Raw genomic sequence first — 17,621 nt, 5'->3', positions numbered from 1 at the left:
CACCTATTCTTTAGTTTTATTCCAGATTTTCTATTTCTAGATTGCAAGTAGTCAAATTACAAAGAGCTACTGAATAACGAAAGCCAGACATACAATTTGTTTTGAATTCTGTGTTAATTGCTTTTAGACTAGCCTAAAGCAGGGCGTGAAGGCCTAGAAACTCCATGACTTTTTGCTAGACTTATTATAACACGAAGTTGAGTTGATTTTGTTATTTTTGGTAGAACTATGCTGACCACCACCATGCTTCACCTCTTCTGTCAAAAAAAATGTTTCTTAACAAGTCAATATCCAGTTTAGACAAAGGACTTGTGGGTGTAATCACTGCACTGTAAATACAGAGAATGTGTGTGTATGTTCATGAGTTTGCATGTGTTCTGTGGGCACCTAATGTCCTTGTTTAAAGTAGCGAGTGAGCCCATTAGCAGACAAAATTGTGAATGGAAGTGAGAGAGCATGAAAAGGAATACTGCATCCTAAAGAGCTAGTGCTTCATGTCCAGAGCACAGAAAATTTAAGAAGCAATCCCTTCTACCATTACACGGATAAAAATGCATGGAAATAAAGCCGTCCCCTTTTTGGTGTTATCCTGGGACCTGCCCTACAGTGCACTGATTCCACCCAGCCCCACTCAGAATGCAACCCTAATTCATCCCCCTGCCATTCTTTTCTGAAGGGTGTTTCTGTTAACAATCTAGGCAATTTCCTGTACCTTATAATGGCTTATAATTACAGCTCTGTAAAATATAATTTTCATATAATTACTTGGTGCTGTCTTCTGCTGTCTCCTTCCTCCTCTTGACCCGTCTCACAGACTGGTTGATGGTAGCTGGCCCCATGGTGTGGCCACCCAGGTGTTGGTATTCTGTTAATGTTAATTTCAAACTAAATGAAATGCTGCTGAAAGTATGATTTTTCTTGTCTGTTTTGGGGGAAATAGTCATAACATTTGGTGTAGTACATTGCTCCCATTTTGATATACTGAATTAATTTTGTTACTGTGATATCAAGTATAGCACCAGTTTGAACAATGCTACCTTGAGCTAATTCTGGAAAAGTTTCAGAGAGAAAAAGCACAAAGTACTCAAAAGACCCCAACAGGAATAACTCTTCTGGGCATCAGGTGACTTGTATGTGGCTTTCCCTTGTAAGAACAGAAAAGCTCATATAATAAAATAATTGAACTGGTTTTCTGTATCTGTTTTATTCTTTTTTTATCTTAAAAGGATGCCCAGAAAGTAAAAAAGGGAAGTATAACAGTTTCTAGTTATAATACAGAGAGCCAGTGTGGTGTACTGGTTAAGAGCATGGGAATGGGAGTCAGGAGATCTGGTTCTAGTCCCTGCTCAGCCATGAAGCCAACTGGGTGACTTTGGGCCTGTCACAGACTCTCAGCCTAACCCACCTGATGAGGTTGTTGTAAGGATAAGAATGAGAGGGCAAGGAGAATTATGTAAGCTGCTTGAGCTCCTTGAAAGGATAAAAGGCTAGGATATCAATATGATAAATAAATAAATAAATAGAACCTCTTATATAATTTTAGTAAATGAGATTCCAATCCTCTGGCACATACACAAATTAAATGCTGTATGGAATTAAACTAGCTGTGGATGAGCTACACAAGGGGTACTTTGGGTAAAGAAAATAGGACGTTTGGGTTCAGAACATATGGGCTGAGTTTGTCAGAAAAACAAATTCACCATCTGCTTTGTATTTACTGCTAAGACTTTACCACAAATGGCCTTTAGGAAGCGGGTTCAGAAAATGATGGACCTCCATATGTTGTTGGACTCCGCCTCCCATCACCCCATCTGGGGTGGGGAGTGGTCAGGGATGATGGGAGTCAGACTCCCGACACAACATGGAAGACCCCAGATTGCTCATCCCTGTTCTGCAACATTCTGGGGCCTTGTATTGTGTGGGAACACTTTGACAAACACGTGCCAGGCATGGCTACTGTTGGCCACGTTTTGCCAGGCACACTTAGGGGCTTCTCCGGGTGCCAGGAGCCCTGTTGACCAGGGTTCCTACCCATGTGGCAGACTCCCTGCTTATCGGCACCTGCACATGCCTGGGACACCTTCACTCTAATGCAAAGTGTACGACTGCTGAGGACAACTTGATACTTAGTGCATGTTTGCTGTGTATGGCTGGGACTGGGAGACACAATCCCCCTCTGTGCATGAAGTATAGTGCAGACTTGAGCAGAAGTCACCCTCCCTTCCCCCCTGAAGTACTTGTCAGGAAAGTCTGTCTCATGCAAAGGAGCATGAAACCTGCAGGACACAACTCAAAGGTTCGAAAGCTAGACTTTTGTGTATTTGAACACTGTCCTCAGACTTTGCAGCTGTATATTCTTAGAAACTCCATTTATGTTCCTGCTCCAGACTTCTTGTATATTTCCAGAAATACTGCAGCTCCATGCAAAAACATTTGCTTGGAAGCAACTTCCATTTACAACAAGTCAACTCATTTTCGACATGTGTCATGCAGGTTCAGGACTATATAGATTTATGAGGCAGTGCCATAAAAGTCAGTGGTGCCCACGTATTGGTGCGCTTTGTTGTTGGAAACTTTAATATCTGCTGTGTCTCTGTTTGCATTTGGAAAACAAGCATAAAAAGATAGTAGAACCTAGTTGTATTTAATAAGAAGCAAGCATTGATCCCCTCCTATCACATGTTATTGTGATTACTCTTTCCTTTGAACATCCACAACCTTCTGTCTCTTTATCCTCAATTTCTTCACCTGATATTCTTTTTGCTTCACTCTACTGTTATTACAGCATCTTGCAAGTTACAGAGTTGAACTTTGCTTCCCTCCTTCTTAAAACAGTATTTTTGGCATAAACTAGTTTTGGAGTGCTGTACTTGTTAAAAACAAAAATCGTTTAATAAGTTAATTCTTACCTGTATATGATTCTGTGGTTCAAAATACTTTTCAGATAATGGGAAACCAGGCTGCCCTTTCAGTGCTTAGCACAAATAGATTGGTTCATCCTAGGCAAAGAATCAAATACCTCATAACTGATATTTTGGGAGATAGTGTTTTCAGAGCTGTGTTCCTCTTTTAATAAAAACACGGTACTTTTTGATGTAAACATTTGGGTAAGGGAGGATTTAAAACACTGTCACTTTAATTAGTTAAACTGTTTTTTTGGTTTTCCCTAGGTCGGATCCGCACAAGGAGGCAAAGCTCTGGAAGTTCCACTAGTATCACCTCAACACCTGCTGATACTCGAGGCCGAAGCCGGGCCAAAGTAGTTTCACAGTCCCAGCGTAAGAAGCCATTCAGTCTAGTTTGGTGGAGGAGGCTGTATATTTATCCAGCTTGCTTTCAGCACATAGAAATCAAAATTTCCATTCATTCCTGACAGTTTTACTCACGCCAAAACAGTCTCCAAAGACCTTATCCAAAACTGTGAACTCAACATATTAGACATGCTTACACAAACAAATAGAAATATCAGACCAGTTTTCAGGATTTTTTTTTAGTTCTGGTCAATGGCTACCATCTCTGTGCACTTTTTATTATTTTGAATGAATGATTTCATTCACACATTCTTTCATTATGAACACTTAAGCTGTTTACATTTCTTCCTGGGGTTTCTTGCCTGCACAGACTCCTGTTTCCCCACAGTCCTTAGGCCTGGAGGAACATTCCTTTGGAGAAGCTACTTCTCTCCAGTATCTTCTGTGTCCCAACCTGCAGATATCTTTCCCATTCGGATGAGGTCCACAGCATCTGGGGACTGACTCTGTCTCAGAGGTGTCTCATGCAAATCTCACAAAGTACTAGCACTGTAGCTCACTCAGCACCAAGGCAGCACAATGCTTTTCTAAGAGTATGGAGAAAGTGTTCTTATTACTGGGACTCTGGTTGATTTCTTGAATGCTGATACTGAATGTGCAAAAGAGTCTGCATATTTAATGACTGCTGAGAAAAATAATAGATCCCAACCATTTAATAAATCATGGTTAGCTACTTGTTCCTTCATCCTTTTACTGTTTGACCTATTGACCAGGTTCAGATGACACACCGCAGCTGATTGTGGGTTGTTTGCATGTGTCTGCTTGAGGATTGGGGGGGTGGGGGAGGTTCAAAGTAGGTTAGGCTATAGAAACTAGGGGCTGGTTTGCACAGTCAAAGAATCCACCACGGGTGTGTCACATTCTTATTAGAAAGAATCTATTAGTCATATCAAGTCCCAACAAAACCCTACTTTCATTTTTGTTACCTTTCTTTGACCTGCAACAGCTTTGCATTTTCTGCTACTCCATGTTTGGTGGAATTGCTTTCCCCCCATAATCCTGTTACCTCGGTGAGCAAGCACAGTGTTCTGGATCAGCACTTGATGCCACAGTCCTTGGCTTTATGATGGCAGTCCAGTTGTAGTGCCCTGGTTGCTCAGTCTCAAATGGCTGCTTGCCAGTGTGTAACATCATGCAATAGGTGCCTGGTTAGAAATACTCATAAGAAAGGCTTTACTGTGTATTAATCCATAATATACTGCAAAGTGTGAGTAGTGATCCATTTGTCAAAAGCCAGTTCATGTTGTGTACAACTACCAATGCTTCTTGAACTCTGTATTGTCTCGCTTTCTCTGATTTACTTTCTGCCTGTCCTTTGGTCTGCTCTCATAATCCAGGATCCAGATCAGCTAACCCTGCTGGTGGTAAGAAACACCTTCTTTGTTTTTTCACACTGACCTGGTCTGCATGACTGCAGCATAGTTAACAAGCCACAGTGGCTGCTTACCCTGCAGACCGTGCTGGTCTTATGCTAGCCAAATTCCCTGTTTACCCATGCCAGCGCACTTTGTCATGTCACTTGAACCCAAGTGCAACGGCATGTTTGAGGGGGCAGCTGCAAAGGCCATGGGCTATTGTAAGGTTCTGTGAGGGTCATTGTGCTCTCCCTCATGAGAAACCATGGCACCCAGGCTCAGACTGCACATCATTTGTGTTGGCAAGGGTAGTTAAGGAAATCTGGCTGGCGTGGAGCAGGCTCATGCCACAGGGGAACAAAGCCACTGCAGTGTATCTTCCTTGCTGAGATTGTGCAGACCAGCACTCTGTTTCCATGTCTGTGCTGTCTTTCATGTTCTGGTTCCTAACAATTTCAGTTTTCAGGATGCTTGCCATCTTTACTCTCCTCCCAGAAGCTGAAAAACTAGTGCTCCTAAAAATGTCTGAAGTGAAGTAATTTTGGTATGCACATGTAAGGTACTTAGATAGACAATCCATGCATAAATGAAAGACCCTTCTTTGGTCACTGTGACCCCACTACTGAGAAGTAGGTGTTTTTGCTTTTATTCAGTAATATTATCCAATCTTGCTGATTCGTGTGAGTTTAAGCCAACATAAGTTGGAAGGAGGGCTTGGTTTTGTGGAGCAAAAAATGCTACTATCACTCACAAGCTATGAGAATTCTTGGAGCATTTTTGTTTTGTTAAGCTAGATCGTGGAGGAAGGGCACCAGCATTTGTATTTAATCAAGAAGCCGCATGCACATAGAACAGGAAATAAAATAAGAATTTATTATTACCATTTAAATGTAAATTGTTTGTAAACTACCTTGGCCATCCCAAGAGCTTTTAAATAGGGTGGCCTCTAAGTATAATGCATACACAAATGGTGACAGCTTAGTTTAAGGCATCATTCAGCAGAGCAATGCTGTATATGTTTAGTGAGAAGTAGATGCTGCTGAGTTCAAAAGGACCTATTCCCTGGTAATATTTCCAAGAATGTTTGTTGCAGCAAAACCAGCAAAGCATCTTTTGGCTCTTTTCTCCTTTGAGAGTGTTTCTTTGTTAAAAGGGCTAACAGGGATTTGCTGCTTCTCCAAAGTCTATAGGAGAGAAAGTAGGATGTTTTGTAAACATACTTGAATAGCCTTTCCTGGACAGAAATCTAATCGGAAAACTAATTAGCAATGAGATGGCAGAAGGCATTGATTTAGGTTAATGTTAGATGGTTAGACTAATGATTTAGATTGTACATGTTCAGGAGGCTTCTGAATTGAAAGTTCAATTAAGCAGAAACACAAGATACTTAAAGAAATAATTGAAAATAGTGATGCATGGCACACCCTCTCCCCATGGCAAAATGGTTTGAAAATGAAAGGAAGGGAAAACTGGGGGCTTTTGATTTCATATTCATTCATGCATGAATAGTGGTTTGCTGGAGCAGCCCATTATGTCTAGCTGTTAGTTTTCTTCTTTAAAAAAGGTAATTCAGCTTATTCTATTACCTGTTCGACATTTTATTCTTAACCCATAATGAATCATTTTAATTTACTTGTGATCAGCTTCTGAAATTCTTGTGCCCTACTTTTATTTGAATTGAATTGAACTGCATAAACATAATTGTTTTGAAGTACTCTGAGTATTTCAAGAATATTTATCTATGGTTCCTTCTAGCTGGTAGTCGATCCAGTTCCCCTGGAAAGGTCCTGGGAAGTACTTATGGTGGAATGGGCAGTGGACTAACCAGAGTACACCCAATACCATCACCTGCTGACAAACGAAGCAAAGTCCCTCGAAGCCAGGGCTGCAGCCGAGAAACCAGCCCAAACAGGATCGGTCTAGGTAAGAGTCTGTTTGGCTATGGGACAGAACCAAGAAATTGATTTATTATGTAAAGCATATTGGCAAAACAATTCCCAGAGAAACATGGGCTCACTGCAGTATCTCAATGGCTACGATTTTCCAGTATGTGTCTTAACGATGTTATACACTAGTAGTATTGTGGGACTTTAGCAGTCCTTTTGGAAGGAGTAATTTAAATAGCCTGTGCTTAATCATGACTCTAATCAGAAAATCTATTCTTTAAGTTGGTGCTTCTAAGTTCTGTTGCCACTCACGTGATTTGATACTAGCCTTTGACTTGAAGTATATTGCCTGGAACATAAGATATAATACGTTTATCTATTAAGTATTACATGATGATTTTGATGAATGCCAAATACTTCTTCCTTAATAATGCCATATAGTCTTCCTTTACCTTCATTCTGAAAACAGTTGTGCATAGACATTAGTCTATTGTGACCTTAGCTCAAAAATGTCATCAGTTACTGTAAATTAAGAATTAAACTTTTTTTCTGTAACCTCCCTCCATCCCCATGAATTTCTGCTAGTACCATTGTTCATGTATCATGTGTGAATAGCAGTCCTATTTCCAGATACATTTATTATACACTGATGTCCACCATTATACGTTAACCTTGACTAATTTCATTCTGAAATAGAAGTTAGGGTTTCTAAGTAATCTGTGTGAAATTGGAACATGCTGGCCAGAATTAGAACTAGGACCTCCCAATAAACAGGATAGGACTTGGAAAAGCAGCTCTAAAATAATCCATCAGGATTTTAGGAACCAGCAGAAAGTGGAATTAGGAAAACTGGTGGAATAATCAAATACACATGTTGTTCATGTGTATTTGAGCTTATGCTATAGGACAGGATGACACACAGAAGGAACAAATATCTGAATAGAAGTTCAAGACTAGAGCTCATATGGTTAGAGGGGGAAAGAAAGAAAGGCTCTTAAACCTAGTATTAATTGAGGAAAGAACTCCGAGATATATTTCACAGTTGTAAATAGACAGAGGCAAGGATAAATACAAAAAGGACAAATTAAGATAATGAGGATATCAATTTGCTGCAGAAAAAGATTGGTGCCCTAGCAGCAAGCCAGTCAGCAAACATATTATGCAGTTAAGCTAGAATCTGATAAACCACAATCAAACCTCTGATTCTGATGTGGGCATTTTCAAGGAACCAAGGACAAGGACACACAGAAAGACAACGTATTTGTAAATGCAAGTATTTTTGAATATGTTACATTTTCATCTACCAGACTAAGATTTCTTACTGTTTAGCATAGAATCAGATCTTTGTTCATGCATTTGAAAAAAGGATATTTGGTAGCATTTTCTCCCATTCCTATTAAATTTAAAACTTAGTGGTCTTATTTAAATTCCTACTATAGAGGCAGCTTGGCTATTACCGAACACATGAAAATACATATCTTTAATATACTTCATCATCTCTAAAGGTATTTTGGATTTACATTTACATGTAATTTGGTTATCCAACATAGAATAATCTCTATAGAGGGCAGTTGTGTTTTTGATTGCTCATATCTTTCATGAATGGTTCACATTTAAGTTTTACTTGCACATAATGATAAGCTGGAATTCCTGGCCTATCTTGGGTTACTGTGAATAAATGGCTTGCTAGCACATACAGCCGGATTGCTCCTTCCTATACACAAGCAAGTGATGCTATCAAGAAAGGGTTAGCTTGTCAGTCCGTTTCATGTCTGAAATTTGGATTATGGTTTGTTGTTGCCAAACAAGCCAGAGTTGGTAAGCCAGCAATAAATTCTAAGTATGTTACTGACTTGTGAAACTTGGCACATTTGAGAGCAATGATTCAAGTTTAGATGTCATGCTAAGCTTTTCCTTCACCAGTTTTACCCATTCATGTTAAAAGAAGAGAGACTCTCTGCATCAGCATGCCGCTTGTTCACAGTAAGTCAGGATAAACCACACATTCCAGCTTAAAGCTGGTGTAAAGCTTTCCAGCTATGTGTGTGCATTTCACATACATACATACATACATACATACATATCATATCATATCACCCACCCCCGACTCTGTTTTTTCACTCAACATTATGGAAACCACACATGATAATTATCACCCTGGCATTATAGTCAAGCTGGTCTTAAATTAACAATTTACCACTTAGCCTCAGAATAGAAATCATTAGTTCATCCAGCAGAAGGATTAATCCAAATTTGCAAAAATGGAAATGGGTTCATGAAAGTCCATTAGTTCTTTAGCTCATATTACATATTTCTTACTCTCAAAGTAAATGACTCCATACTAGTGTACATGATGCCTTCCAAACACCAGCGTAAATACAAACTAGGAGTATTTACCAAATGATTTCAAAGGAAGAGCTACCTAACATCCTTCCTGTTCTCTAGGAATTTTCAAAAATTCTTAACTGTAAATATACTTTCTGTTTTTCTGTATTTGTATTAGTTATACTTGCATAATTTAGCATTGTTGTTTTATATAATGCTTTAGAGTATAACCCAAAATAGATAGGTTTGTACCCCAAGAAGACCTCAATATAAAATCTGACGGAGAAAGGAGAGAATGAAGGGAGGCATGGGAGAGTAAGGATGAGACAAACTGAACAAGAGCAAAAGAGTTTACAGAAATTCAGATTTTTATTTTATTTATTTGGTTGTTGATGTACTTGGCTTTACAGAAAAGTCTGGGGTGGATTTTTAAAGAAGCAGCCATGATGGTCCTGAGCCCCCAAAATGGACGGTTGACCTCTGGTTGCATAACTCAATGGAAGTACTTATAGGTGGGATGGATTTTGGTTCTGGGTTGACCAGGTAGGCAGAATTTTTCTGGAAAAGGAGACAGAGGAGAGGCTACATGAAACTACACTAAATAAACAGGAGCATAAAAACATGAATAGTACATTTCTAAAGCGTTCTAGCTATATATCATCTTCAGTTTATTCCCTTTTTGATCAATAATCTGTCAAAGGCTTATATAAAAGTGGGCTTTCTTTAGAGTTGCACTGCTAAATCCTTGTTGAAAACATGGTGTTTGTCTTCAAAACCTATCTTTCCACAGTGTTTCTTTTAGTCTCAGTAGTTTGGCATGCTTGTTGTATGTGTTACCCTAACTCTCTCTTTCCATCTGAGATCTTTTGTCCCTTTAGCAGTTTGCCAACCAGGATTGCCTTCCAGGCAGGCCTCATAGGTGTGTTGATTTGTAGCACAAAGCACAACTTGACATTGGTTTGTGACAAGCCAGAAGTGGCTGCTGCCAGTGATAGTTGCTGATGTCAGTAATGACCTTAAATGTGACTTTCCTGTCTGAGCTTTATATCCTCATTAAACTTGTGTTCACCTTCTCTGAAACCCTCCATGATGCATGCTAGCACGGAGCAGCCGTATCCCCCGACCCAGCGTGAGTCAGGGGTGCAGCCGCGATACCAGCCGTGAGAGCAGCCGAGATACAAGCCCTGCTCGGGGCTTCCCTCCACTGGGTGAGTACCTGTAGGCACTGGAGCTTCTTAAGGGCCCTTCCCTCTTCCCCTCTCTTGTTGCCTAGTCAAGACATCACTAGGTGGAATGAGCTTGTTCCCCCCTCCCCCCTCCCCTCCCGTACCCTCTCTCTTCTAATTCCCCAGCACTCTTCTGATTTCCCAGCACTCTGACATATCTTCCCTTCTGCATGCTTAATTCCTGCTTACCTTTACTAGGAAGAACATTAATCTGAAACCCTTTTGATAATTTCCAAATTCTTTAAGGGCATTTGAGCAGCATTGGCTTTGGCAAATACAGTATTTGTGAAAGCAGCTAGTCGGCATTTTTGCATAGAAGGCTGATGTTGCAGAGAAGGCTGGTTTAAAAAAAATACGATGCAATAAAAGCTTATCCTGGAGGGAATTTAAGATATGTGCAAATCATTTTTAAAAAGTTGCATTGTGATCTATACACATTCCATATCAAGGGTGTACCAGGGTAACTCCTTCCCAAACTCAAATTATACTTAAAATGCTCCTTTTAATTAAGGGTTATTCCTTAATTCATAGAACACAATGGATTCATCCTAATCTCACAGAGCAGGATCTTCACAGTCTCTCACTTTCTAAATTTTGATTCAGCAATCCTAGGCCAAGAAGAACCTACCTTTGTAAATCAATAGTGTGAACTTTTGCTTCATCCTATTTAATGTTTTTTATGTATAGTTGGTATATTGGTTGCATGAGATATTCTGAAGGAATTTTTCCTCCAATCTGAGTATTCTGAAACCTTGGAAGGCATAAGTTTATTTTTATAGAAGCATTCAACTGGGATATAAAACCTTCTACCAGTTTATTGCATGGTGTTATTTAACTGAAACAAGCAGATAGTTTTTAATCATATTTTGCACTTGGAGATTTGTTTAAAACAAATTTCAAAGGGTATCTAAAAATCTCTGTATTTGGCATTCTGGCAGCATGTTTCCAACTCTCCTTGAAATTTCAGAGTGGAGGGAAAAAAATATTATGAATGTGAAGCTGTCATTTTGCTCTGTATCCAGAGCTTTTAACATTGCTGATGGAAAAACCCTGTGTATAAAAACATGGCAAGGCTTTGAATGTAATTATATTTAGTTTTTCAGGATGGGAAGTTGGGAAAATAGGAGGAAGGCCAAGCTATTGAAAGGTTCTTGATGGAAAGATGGAGGTCATGGTTGTCCCCCATGGAGGCACTGATTGGTCTATGCCTATTTAGCCTCAAATGTGCTACAGCACTGGGAGGAAAAAGGGGTTTATGAATGTAATAAGGAATGATACTTAATGACAGACAGTAAATGCCATAGATCAAGGATAGGCTGACATCAGTTTTGTGGTCCAGTCTAGCTTATACCTGACCCCTGTTGTCACTCAGTGGTCCCCCAGTGTATATTTATATATTTATTTATATATTTATTAGGTTAGATTTTTAAAGATTTTTATCCCACCCATTAGCCATAAGGCTTCCTGAGTGGGTTTATATTATTTTATATTTCATATTAAATGTATAAAGCCAGCACACATACTGGGGAATCTCTTATCAGTTAAGGCATAGCTAGTATATATTGGCGTACGCATTGTGGAACACTGGGGTTTCTAGGGGTTGCTGTTTTAAAGCCCATTAAGAACTAGATGCTGTCTGGAAAGCCATAGGAAAATGTGGAGCCTTAGCCCAAACTTGAAAAAGCACTCCAAGGCTGGAGATAGGACTCTGGATTTGGAACACCCTTGTGCTACACCTTCCAGCCAACACAATTCTTTCCATGCCAGCTCTGACTCCGAAGTTGCAAGTGGGTGTGAAGGGGTGTTCTGAGAGGCGGGAAGGGGAGGAAGCAGGCTTTGTCAGGATATGAGGAATCCAGGGCCTCAGCTCCTGTTCCTCATGAGAAGGGGTAGAACAGGTAGAGATTCAAAATCGGCCACTGAAACGTTTTAAAGGGCAGAAGAAGCAGGAAGACAATCCATGTTCCCTCTGCTCTCCAGTTGGTGCCCGTTATCCCTCTTAGCTCAGACTGTTATGGACAACCGCTTAGGGTTGGTGCCCTGAGTCTGTTACAAGCTCAGCCCACTTCTGCCATGGATGCCAGGGATAAAGGGTATGGCTTAGACTGTTCCTCTTTTATTCTGGACAAAATGTATTTGCATCACTGCAGTTAGCATAGGAATGCAAAGTACTAAAGCCATGAAGTTTAGACAGAAGAGCATTTTATACTCACTCAATAGGTTGAATGCAGCTTGTGTAACTTATTTTCTTTTAAATCTACTAAATTACCATTTTGTGTTGCTTGTGACATCTGACAGGTTATATTTATTATGCTTCAGATTTTTGTTACGATGGATTGTGTCCAGAGATGTCACTCCAGTGGTGCAAGCTTCTGCCACTTGCAGAAATTATGGCTTTATCCTTGCACAAGTACTTAATCCAATCATTTAATTTTACTTGTGCAAGTTGCTTTACAAGGTATATTGTGCAATACTTCTCACAAGGAGCTGTGTTGTTCATGTGGTTTTGTTGCACCAGGAGTTAGAGAACTCATTACAAACTCCTTAGATTTACTTGTTTGTGTTAGTTGTTTGATTTCTGGAACAGCTTTTACAGTGCCTTGTGCAATGATCTAAAGAATAACTTGTGCATCATGTTGCACAACAGCTTGCTTAACATCCTGTACAACAACTTGTACTAACAGAATCAATGTGTTGAGTTTGATGCTTGTGCCAGGATAAAAAATAGTCTTTCTGGAAGCAGAAAAGGACCCCCATTAGATAGAATTCTATAGATTATAATCGCTATAACAGGGTTTATTGTTTGATTTATTGCATAGTCATGGAATGCATCTTGAGAGTTTGGTTGAACTCATAAATCTGCAAACATGTATGAATGAGGTCCTAAGAAGAATTACTGTAGGCCACTTTAATTTGAAACACATGATAAGAATTCCCATGGACTTACTGGAAGGAAACATTCCAAATTTTAGGAAAATAATGGACCTCGCCAAGGATTTTCTCCCTCATATGTTTCAGTTGCATTTTGTTACACAACTTAGTTTTCCATGAGTTGAAGCATTTGTACAACCTCATCTGGATGCTTTAAAATTCTCAATATTTAGCATGTTTCCTATACTTTTTTTTTGGAAAAATTGTCAGATATGTGGCCCAACCCAGTAAAGACTACAGTACTGAGCAAATTATTAGCTGGTAAGAGTTAACAATTGAATGGCAGTCTTTCTGTTTAATAGTTCGGTAGCACAATAATCAGAGGTGCAATGCTAACAGAGATTGTTTCTATCTCGCCCCTTTCAGTTACTACTCAGAATACATTACTAATCTGCATTCTAGCAATTAAAGAATGGCATACAGTTGTTTCTACTGCATTGCTGGTATTTTATTGAGTTTTTCATTCAGTAAAATGAAGATGGTTTTGTTTTTAGTGATTTTCAGGGCCTTCGTGTACCTTAGAAAGCTTTTTAAAATCTGTATGTTTCCATACAAACAATCACATTGATCCCCTATATTGTTCTTGGACTTATTTTTACCAGCAGTAATCCATAAGGGAACTGCTCCAGAAACTATTTTTTCTGCTTGTGCCAGTGGTTGCCACTGGAAGCAGTAGAAGTGGCAGTGGACCTGATAGTCAGCTTCGGATACTGCCCTGTGATTTTTCTCTCTCGTGGCAAGCAGCAATGCAAAATCAAACATTCGAATCACTGCACCCTTTCTCATGATGCTCTTGTAACAAGCTGTAGAATAGATGAGTTATTTATGTTGTTGAAGTCTACAAAATATTAATACCATGTAACATGTTCAGCAAAATCTAGTGGTGCAGCTCCTGACAAGCAGCCTATCAGATATTTTCTGGCCTTGGCTTCTCTTAGATGTGCTAGTTTTCTGTCTAGAAGACAGTTTTTATACAGGGGAGCATTTAGACCATAAGAGAGTTCATATTTGACTCAGCAACAGCTCTTCCTCATTATTTTGCTGATCATACCATTTTGCTTTAAATTATTTAATAGCATAAACACAAAATAACAAATATAGTATCCTCTAAAAACAAACTTAACAGCGATGGTTTATACATAGCTTTTCTGAACATACAATTTTCCTTTCTGTTCTCCATTCATAATTAAAGTAACTCTTGTTTAATATTTGATGCATGTGAATATGCTAACTTTTAAAATATGCTACACTAAAATGGTATAGAGTTCATATATTTGTGGAGCTCCTTCTGTTGTTTTTCTTTAAATGGAAGTAGTTCTTTACCTCCCTTGATAACATAAAATGCAATCATTCTGGAATTTTATAGATAGTTTTTTATGGTCTAAAGATTCTTAAACTGTGATTGTGAACTAATACTGGTCTACAAGCTTCAAATGAGTTTGGAACAATTAATAATATCTGTATTTGGCCCTGCAGTTGATGTATTGCTTCTGATGAAAAAGATTGCATTCATATTGATCAGGGTCAGATTGTTTTCCCCTGAAAATTTAGCACTTTGTGCCAGGTAAGTTTATGAAGGCTAAAGTTAGCCACAATTCCAGCCAATTGTGAATAACTTTCTTCAGAGAAACTGGAAAGTTCTTTACATTAGAAAATGAATAGTTATTGAAATCTGAGTGATATACAGTGGTACCTCGGCTCACAAACGCCTCAGTTCACAACCAAATCAGGTTGCGAACAGAAATTTCATTAAAAAATTGCCCCAGGTCGCAAACTCCACATCGAGTGACAATCGCGAGCGCGCCCGCCTTCCCTGCACGGGCGCAATCATGGTCATGCTGTGGGTGTGGGGAGATGGCCGCAATTGCGTCCATGTTCCGTGCCCAAGCACGCGTACCCACCTCCCTCCTGTCTCCCCCCACCCCCTTAACCTTCTTTACATTGACCCTTATGGGGAAATTTGGCTTGGCTCACGACCAATTTGAGTCACAACCAGAGTCCTGGAACAGATTAAGTTCATGAGCCAAGGTACCACTGTAATTGATTTGATTTTGTAGAGTCAGGGGGAATTTACAAACTTGCTAGCAGTTTTCAGGTGTTGTCAAGAAAAAAGCTTGAGAATGATTGGCCTACAAGATAACAAAGAGAGGTTTTAAGGATGGCTGAACTGCCTTTGGAACAGGACATTCTCAACCTCATTAACAGTCTACAAAGCTCTTCCTCACACCTCTTCACACAGGACAGATAGTACAACAGAGAGATATTTTTTAATTGCTTAGGCAGCAAGAGGTGCTAATAGTGTTGGTGGGGACACTTTTCTCTTCCCCTGCTGTGCTGTGACTTGCTTTTTTGTGGGCTGCAACATTTGTGATGAGCCATAGAGGATGTGAATTTAAAGGTACAGTTAGGTCTTCTTAATGGAACATTTTGTGCCCCACAATCCTGTTTAATTGCTTAGCAGTGCTTCAGTTTCTACCCAGCTTTAAGGCAAGAACATCTTTTGATGGCATTTTTCTGTGCCTCTGATATTTTCTAAACCTTAGAACCAACTATTTATTAAGTTTTTTCAGTCATGTAGCTACCAACTTAAAAAGCAAGTTTTGAAAATCTCAGTAAATCGACTAGTGTGCATGCATGTGTATATAAAATTTTTACAATTTTAGGAAGTTTTCAATTGTTAATAAAAAAGTGATATTTTCCTTCTTTTCAAAATACACAACAAATTGTACTGATCCATGTTGCTTGAATTTGAAAGTTAGTGAAATATGGCTCAGATTATAAATAGTACTTTGTCATAAGCAAGGCCAGATGTATCCATCAACATGAGTGGCTTTTATCTTCTACTTCATACTGTGTTAGTTACCATATTATCAGCTGTCCTTTATTTATAAACCCCCACCCTACCCCCATTTATTTCTTTCACCTTCACTTTCAGAACTACTAGAGTTACAAAGGTGTGTGAGAGACAAATTAGATGAATCAGTATAATCAGTGGATAAACAACCTCTGTGGCTAAAAGGATAATAATGACTACACTACACATTTGTCAACCATGTGTTCTTCCTCTTTGGCTAATATAGGCTCGCATTTCTTTGCCTGAGGGAGCTTTCTTCCTTTATCATTTGAGCACGCTGTGAAACATTCTTTTGGCATTACTCAATATGTGATTGCCAATCAAACTGGAATGACTTTCTCTAAAACTGGTGAAACTGTAGCAATCTGCAGCTAAGAACCTGCTTCATCCATGTATTAAATGGCAACCTCAATACATTTATAATCATAGTTTTCAACAGATGCAAATAAGAAACTTTAATCTAATGGGGAAATAGTAATATGAAGGGTATTTTATTAGACTAAGTTGTGGGGGGAAGCTTTCAGGGAAATTGAGCTAATATTGTTAGACAATTTTATGTCTCTGCCTTTGATCTAAGTTGTTTAATATAGACTGGTATCCAGTATCATTATTTTTCTTGGTTCTAGGTTACTGCTATCTAGTTACGCATTGCATGGATACTACTTCCCTTCATCAGTGGCTTTCAGAAGTCTAGTCAAGCAAGTGATAATTTCCAGGCTCTTGGGCCCAGTTCTGTCTCTGGGATTGCCATGTCTCTGTCTTCCTCATTTGCGTAGGCAACTGAACCTCACTCCAGCACAGACTCAGGGATCAAGATAATCTCAGATGTTAGCCAGTTGTTGGTTAAGTAAAAACTGGGTTTAAGTAATTATTGCTACGAGTTGTCAGTGCTAGCTCTCTTCACTTCTTAGATGCCCAGTGCAACCCAGCAACAAAAGCAATTGCACATCACTCTTGCCAAACCAGGAGGATTGAAATTCAGTTTTTTCCATGTTGTAACTGAGTTTTTATACTGTCCGGGGCATACAGATATATGAGGTAGTCATGCTCAGATTAGACTCCACAGCAGAGGACATGCAATGTTGAATCCTTGGCTTATACAGCCAGTGAATTCCAGGGAATGGTTTTGGAAAGCTGCCGGCAGTGCAAACAGACAGCACTGAATAAGAAGCTATAAATGTGTATAAGGTAATTGTGAAGCACCCAGAGAGCATCAGCTATCAAGTGGCATCGAAACGAAATAAAGTAGCTTTGAATTTCCAAATTAATGGTTAATTGAGTAATAAATATTTGTGTATGTGGAGGGTTTGAATATAATTCATAAAGTAAGTATGTTTAATGGCATTTATTTCCCTTCACGCTCTCTTATTTTTCTGCATGAAGTTAGTTTGCCCCAACTACCAATTGCCTTTTTACTGAGTACAGGTCCCTAACTGTGAATAAGAACAGTGAGGTTTTATACTTGCAAGCACAGTTTCTAACAATTCATTGTGGCTCTGCCATGGGATTTGGAGTGATTATATCTAGATCCTATTGTTGCTGAGTCAATCATTTCATGTTCACATAGTGATTCTCCTGCATCTGTCAGGCGATTGATGCTTATCAATCTCTGCTGGGACCACACAGAATTCTGAAAAGTGGTTCCTTCTGCGCTCCATGCATCATGCCCCACGGCTGAGGGTGGTGGGCGGAGGGAGGATGAGCAAAGAAGCGTCCGGTATTGGTCCAGGGGG

At 39.3% G+C, this 17,621-nt stretch overlaps 1 protein-coding gene across 9 annotated transcripts in view; it reads left to right on the top strand.

Moving 5' to 3' along the window:
* CLASP1 (cytoplasmic linker associated protein 1) overlaps positions 1-17,621 on the top strand; it is a 222,703-nt gene that overhangs the window by 138,199 nt on the left and 66,883 nt on the right. For 5 of the 9 annotated variants that reach the window (XM_044438058.1, XM_044438063.1, XM_044438059.1 and 2 more), the window contains exons 20-22: positions 3,171-3,278; positions 4,649-4,675; positions 6,422-6,589. In XM_044438058.1, the coding sequence (XP_044293993.1) occupies positions 3,171-3,278; positions 4,649-4,675; positions 6,422-6,589 (303 nt within the window). Of the gene's footprint in view, positions 1-3,170; positions 3,279-4,648; positions 4,676-6,421; positions 6,590-9,977; positions 10,086-17,621 lie in introns of all 9 variants that reach the window. The other 4 variants (XM_044438065.1, XM_044438064.1, XM_044438060.1 and 1 more) reach the window with 2 other exon arrangements.

Source organism: Varanus komodoensis, unplaced genomic scaffold (assembly GCF_004798865.1).
Source record: "Varanus komodoensis strain SLA01 unplaced genomic scaffold, ASM479886v1 scaffold32, whole genome shotgun sequence".
Lineage (NCBI taxonomy): Eukaryota > Metazoa > Chordata > Lepidosauria > Squamata > Varanidae > Varanus > Varanus komodoensis.
The sequence above is the reverse complement of the archived record's forward strand: the minus strand, read 5'-3'. Positions and strand labels throughout refer to the sequence as shown.